The following is a 5,938-nucleotide window of genomic DNA, read 5'->3' on the forward strand; positions in this document are numbered from 1 at the left end:
ACAACGGCCTGCGAAACAGACGTTTGCGGCGCGACTAAAACAGAAGGGAATTAGACATTGGTACGTATTTATGCTTGTTTTGACGTAACTACATGTTATTTCTAACTGTTTGGCATGCATACCTTTGAAGGTATGCACAATCTAATTTTCATGATAATTTGGCCAAACTTTGCGTGTAGAAAAAATGCGAAGGATAGTAAAAAAGGATAAAAATATATACTTTATTTACCCCGAGTGGCCTTAAAGGGCGTTTTGAAGGGACGTACCCAACCCTATTCACTATTCCATCCTATTCTATTCCTCCATTCCTATTTCCTCCTTTGGACCAACGGTTTAACGTCTCTTCCGAAAGACGGAGCCCAGTTTTCCATCTAGGGATACTGTATCCATTTGGGATCTATCCGCCAGATGGGGGGACAGCGTTTTGCTGAGAAAAATTCTCATCGGCCTAGCGGGATTCGAACCCGGTTCTCCGGATTACGAATCTGGCGCTCTACCCACTAGACCAGCCGTCTCCCCGCGAAGGATAGTAAAAACTGCCAATTTGTAGCGTAAGTGGTGGTCTTATTCTAGTGAGATCGCCCTTGAGTACTGTTTACTCATTAAATTTATTTGTTTACTCATTAAATTTATTTGTTTACTTATTAAATTTATTTGTTTACTTATTAAATTTATTTGTTCTATTGTGTGATATAGACGTTGACGACGTTGTAATAGTATATTTGATTAAATGTAGAATATTCTGGATCTTGCGTTTAACTTTTAAGTACTCAATTCTGTGGGATCGCGAGCGATGGGACAGCGCCCTCGCTTGGCTGAAAGGAGAGTGAGGGCAGTCGCCCGAGAAAAGCCATACGAGCAAAGTTCTTTTTGCTTATTCCTTGTAAACCTCGTGTTTCTTCCGTTACGATCCTACAATTGGGGGCTCGTCCGGGATTATCGCGAATATCGGGATCACGGTCAAGATCACGAGTGAAGACGCCGCACGCGGAAATAACGACGAAGCGAGAAAGTTCTAGAAAGTTCGCAAGAGGCAAAGGCGAGTGCCCACGCGAAACGTGTCCGTGCGCGTCGAAGAGGCGATTCGGTCCGGCGGATACGAGACAGTTCGTGTTACGACGTTATAAAGTTTGCGAGTGCGGTAACCGTAGTGAGGACGTTGGATAAGCCGATCCGACGACGAAGCTGTTGTGCGACGACGAAGACGAAAACGCGCACAACAAGACATGGCAAGATGGCCTCCTCGGCGGGAAACGCAGTAAACGACATGGCGACAGACGAAACGACGAAGGCGGAACAGCTTGCTCTATTATCGACGAGTAGCAGAGCGGGCTTGCGCGAAAGGCATAAGACGACGGACGACACGAATAAAGATATGGACAATCCGAGAAACAACGATGTGTTGGTGGCGGACAGCGCAATTGATATTGACGCTATGACGAAGAATCAGCTCGTAGAACAATTACGCCAATTAAAATTGCCCGTGTCGGGGCTGAAAGCGACGCTGCGTGAGAGATTGCGGGCGGCTACACAAGGAGATGATCGACAAAGACGTTAGTGATAAAGAAGTTAGCGAGGACACGGTGTTATATTGTGATGAGGACGAGGGGAAGCCCCCACGGTCGGTCATAGCCATAGGCGCCATGATCGAGAATCGTTATCAACCGCGCGACGAGACGCGACACCGCCATCTCGTCATAACCGCGTGTATTACGAGGAACGCGAACCTAACCCTCACGGTGTGAGAACGGGACAGCTCGTGTTGACGTACGAAGACGTTGAAGACGCGCTAACACCTTTCAGTGGCGATGCCACACAGGACGTAGGAATATGGTTTACGTCATTTGAAGAGACTGCTGATTTGTGCCGGTGGACCGACGTGCAGAAGATTATTTATGCGAAGAGACTATTACGCGGTTCGGCTAAACTTTTCGTGAATTTCGAGTGTCGAGTGCAGTCATACGGTGCGCTCAAGAAAGCGTTCATTAAAGAATTCGGTAAGACGCTGAACAGTCGCCAAGTGCATAAAGAACTGAGTGCAGTGTCGAAGAAGTCGGACGAAACATATCAAGAGTATGTTTATCGCGTACTGGAACTTGCCAGTCACACGGAGATGGAACTCGAAGCTAAGATACAGTACATTATCGACGGTGTTAAAGACGAAGAGGTAAACAAATCCATATTATACGGTGCGACGACGATTAAGGAGTTACGTCAGAGATCTGCGCAATACGAAATACAGAAAAGTAATCGAGGTAAGGCGTGACAACATTCGCAAGCGCAAGGTAAGAAGAAGCCGGTGAGTAACGCAGGTCAAACCACGGCAGTCGCCGCTGACAAACAATGTTTCAACTGTGGCGACACGAAGCATCTAGGTAAGGAGTGTCCTAATAAAGCGAAAGGATCTAAGTTGCTATTCATGCGGCGAATTCGGGCATATTGCTGCAAAGTGCCCAAAAGGATCGGACTCTGCAAGTAAAGATGCTACTCCAGTAAGAGTTGACGTGCTCCGATCTCACAACGACAAGAAGACGTATAAGAAAGTGAATATTCTGGGGAAGGATGTTACAGCCGTAATCGACCCTGGAAGTGATCTGCATCTTATTCGATCCAGCGTTTACGTGCATCTCGGTGTCCCTCCAATCAGGCACGAGTTTACGAAGTTCAATGGCGTAGGCGCATTTAACCGGAGTACCTTAGGAAGATTTACGGCAGACGTGTCCATCGACGAAATGTTGTTTACTCTGGATATCGATGTAGTGCCAGATGATTATACCGGACATGATTTAATCATAGGCGGTGAGTTATCGGATTTAGCTGAGATCCGTATAAGAAGACGACAAACTGTCATAAAGAAGCTCAACGACGAGGAATCAAAGACGACGACCGAAGATGCTAACTGGGCAGAAGTATTATGTATTGGCGTACAGGATAATGAAGAAAAAGAAACGAAAGCTCAGGTTACGCTTGATCACGTGAAAACTAGTAGAGGACTATCAACCGAGGAAGATAAAGGACAGCGGCGTGAAGATGCGTCTGATACTCAAGGACGAAATACCGGTACACCAGAATCCCCGTAGATTGTCGGCGGAACAACGGAATACGGTGCGCAAAATTATTGACGAGTGGATCAAGAAGAGGATTGTCCGACCGAGCAACTTGGAATACGCCAGTCCAATCGTCCTGGTGCAAAAGAAAGACGGAACAACGAGGTTATGTGTCGACTATTGAAGGTTAAATCGCAAGATAATAAAGGAAAGACAGCCGCTACCACTGATCGAAGATCAACTAGACGAACTGACAGATAATGAGGTATATTATGTGTTGGACTTGAAGGGTGGTTTCTTTCATGTGCCATTGGACGAGGATAGTATTCGTTATACCGCTTTCGTGACGCCAGATGGGCAGTACGAATTTTTTATGGTGCCCTTCGGACTATGCAATTCTCCGGCGGCATTTCAACGGCACATGCGAGCAATATTCAAGATGATGAAAACATATTTAGACGACGTGATCATTTTGACGAAAAATAAAGAAGAGTGCTTATCTAAGTTAGAGCAGGTCCTGAATACAGCTCGTGACTACGGTCTGAGAATAAACTGGAGAAAGTGTAAGCTATTGGTACGACGTGTGGAGTATTTAGGACATATAGTGGAGGCGGGAACAGTAGGACCATCCGAGAAGAAGAGAGAGGCGGTGATGCGATTCGAGAAACCCACGAAGCGCGATAAAGTATAGAGTTTCTTAGGATTAACGGGGTACTTCCGGAAATTCATACCCCAATACGCTTTGATGGCACGACCCCTGTCGCAGCTATTAAGGAAAGGAGTAAAGTTTACGTTTGCTGCCGAACAAGAACAAGCTTTCGAACAACTGAAGACGGCTTTGACGAACGACCCGGTGTTGAAATTATACAAGGTTGGTGCCGGAACTACATACCGATGCTTCTAAACACGGTCTAGGAGCTATTCTGTTGCAGAGGGATGCCGAAGATAATCAGCTTCATCCGGTGTACTACGCCAGCTGGAAGACTGTTGGAGCTGAAGAAAGGTATAGCAGCTATGAATTGGAGGTTCTAGCGGTGATCAGAGCTTTACGCAAATTTCGCGTATATTTGCTAAACATTCCCTTTCGGATTATAACGGATTGCCGAGCGTTCGTGCAGACGATGTCGAAGAAAGATGTGTGTCTGAAGGTAGCCCACTGAGCACTATAACTTGAAGAGTTCGACTACGAGGTGAAGCATCGATCAGGCACAGCCATGCGTCATGTAGATGCGTTGAGCCGGAATCCGGTGGAGTGTCTCGCCATACACAGAATGCAAAGTGCATTGGTGGCCCAAATTAAACAAGCTTAAGCAGACGATCCGGAATTACGAGAAAAGATCGAGTCAATGAAGACGGACGGTGACAAGGACTATGTGATGTTCAACGGAGTATTATACAAACAAGATGGTGGAGAACTTTTGTTGGTCGTGCCTAAAGTCATGCAGAAGGAAATCATTCTGCAGACACACGAACGTGTTGCAACAAGTTATTGGCAACTGCATGCGTTGTTTGTTAGCGGAGAAGAAGCGAGGAAAAGCTGAGGGTCTGTTACGGCCATTACCCAAGGAAGATAGACCACTTGATACCTACCATGTCGATCATCTAGGTCCAATCCCGTCGACGAAGAAGAGCTACGCTCACATATTTGTCGTAGTCGACGCGTTTACGAAGTTTGTTTGGCTGTATCCTACCAGATCTACGACGACGGATGAAGTAATCACCCGATTACGTAAGCAAGCTACAATTTTTGGGAATCCTAGGAGGATAATCTCAGATCGAGGAACGGCGTTCACGTCTCATGCTTTCAAGCAGTATTGCGAAGAAGAGAACATAGAACATAACCTGATTACGACGGGAGTTCCACGTGCGAATGGCCAAGTCGAAAGATTAAATCAATCTATTATTGCGATGCTTACTAAATTGACGTTGGCGAAGCCAGAAGAGTGGTATAAGTACGTAGACAAGGTGCAACAGTTTATCAACTCGTTATTTAACCGAAATATTGGTACCTCACCATTTGAGTTGCTAATAGGAAGAAATATGCAGTTAAAAGAGGATCTACAGAGAGATTCTACAGAAGACGGCCATCGAGACTTTTCAACAAGAGAGATCAGAGATTCGCGGCGAGGCGAAGGAGAACATCCTGAAGATCCAGAAGGAGAATCGAGAGACTTACAATAAAAGACGGAAATCTGCTACCAAGTACCGAGTCGGAGATGTCGTAGCCATTCGACGAACGCAACTAGGTCCTGGTCTAAAGGTGCACCCAAAGTTCTTGGGCCTCTACAAAATAGTTACGGTGTTGCGGAGCGACCGATACATTGTGGAGAAGCTTGGAGAACACGAGGGTCCGAGACGTACGAGCACTTCAGCAGACAACCTAAAGCCATGGCCAAACCAGGGCTGGGACCCAGACATTGACATCCAGGGAGGGAATGACAGTGACTGTGACGATGACGCAGACATCCTGAGCATCGAGGACGATGCTGACTTCAGAATGGCCGAGTGTGGGATTGCGATGGGACAGCGCCCTCGCTTGGCTGAAAGGAGAGTGAGGGCAGTCTCCCGAGAGAAGCCATACAAGCAAGACGTTTTTGCGCGCTTCGTTAAGAATAAAGTTCTTTTTGCTTATTCCTTGTAAACCTCGTGTTTCTTCCGTTACGATCCTACATTCTAGTTATTCTAATTATTTAATCGTGTTTCTTTTGACAACGTAAGCTTTATTATTATATGTAAATGCCTATGGTCAATTTAGAGTATTAAATAGAAAATTTTCTTTCTCTAAAAGCATATATATCATCTTTTCAGTAATTATAAAGAACCTAAAGCAAGCTGTTAGTGCAGTAAGATTAAGTTATTCATAAATTAAATATATTGTTTATATATATGTA

At 45.5% G+C, this 5,938-nt stretch overlaps 1 protein-coding gene across 1 annotated transcript; it reads left to right on the plus strand.

Annotated features, from left to right (window-relative positions):
- Window positions 1-1,234: 1,234 nt before the first annotated feature.
- Window positions 1,235-4,207, plus strand: LOC139783902 (uncharacterized). The gene is made up of 6 exons (XM_071723063.1): window positions 1,235-1,553; window positions 1,776-2,255; window positions 2,461-3,076; window positions 3,234-3,732; window positions 3,814-3,918; window positions 3,980-4,207. The coding sequence occupies exons 1-6, from the start codon at window positions 1,235-1,237 to the stop codon at window positions 4,205-4,207; spliced, it is 2,247 nt and encodes a 748-aa protein (XP_071579164.1).
- Window positions 4,208-5,938: the final 1,731 nt, after the last annotated feature.

This window comes from Temnothorax nylanderi, unplaced genomic scaffold, assembly GCF_030848795.1.
Source record: "Temnothorax nylanderi isolate EJ_2023f unplaced genomic scaffold, tnyl_v1.0 TNYL_tig0557_pilon, whole genome shotgun sequence".
In the NCBI taxonomy this organism is placed as follows: Eukaryota; Metazoa; Arthropoda; class Insecta; order Hymenoptera; family Formicidae; genus Temnothorax; species Temnothorax nylanderi.

Excerpts from the sequence above, each read along its gene's own strand:
- LOC139783902 (XM_071723063.1), top strand. The coding sequence starts at position 1,235 with ATGGCCTCCTCGGCGGGAAACGCAGTAAACGACATGGCGACAGACGAA. Across the intron at positions 2,256-2,460 it reads AATACAGAAAAGTAATCGAG|GATCGGACTCTGCAAGTAAA; the intron begins GTAAGGCGTGAC and ends AGTGCCCAAAAG. Across the intron at positions 3,733-3,813 it reads AACCCACGAAGCGCGATAAA|CTATTAAGGAAAGGAGTAAA; the intron begins GTATAGAGTTTC and ends CCCCTGTCGCAG.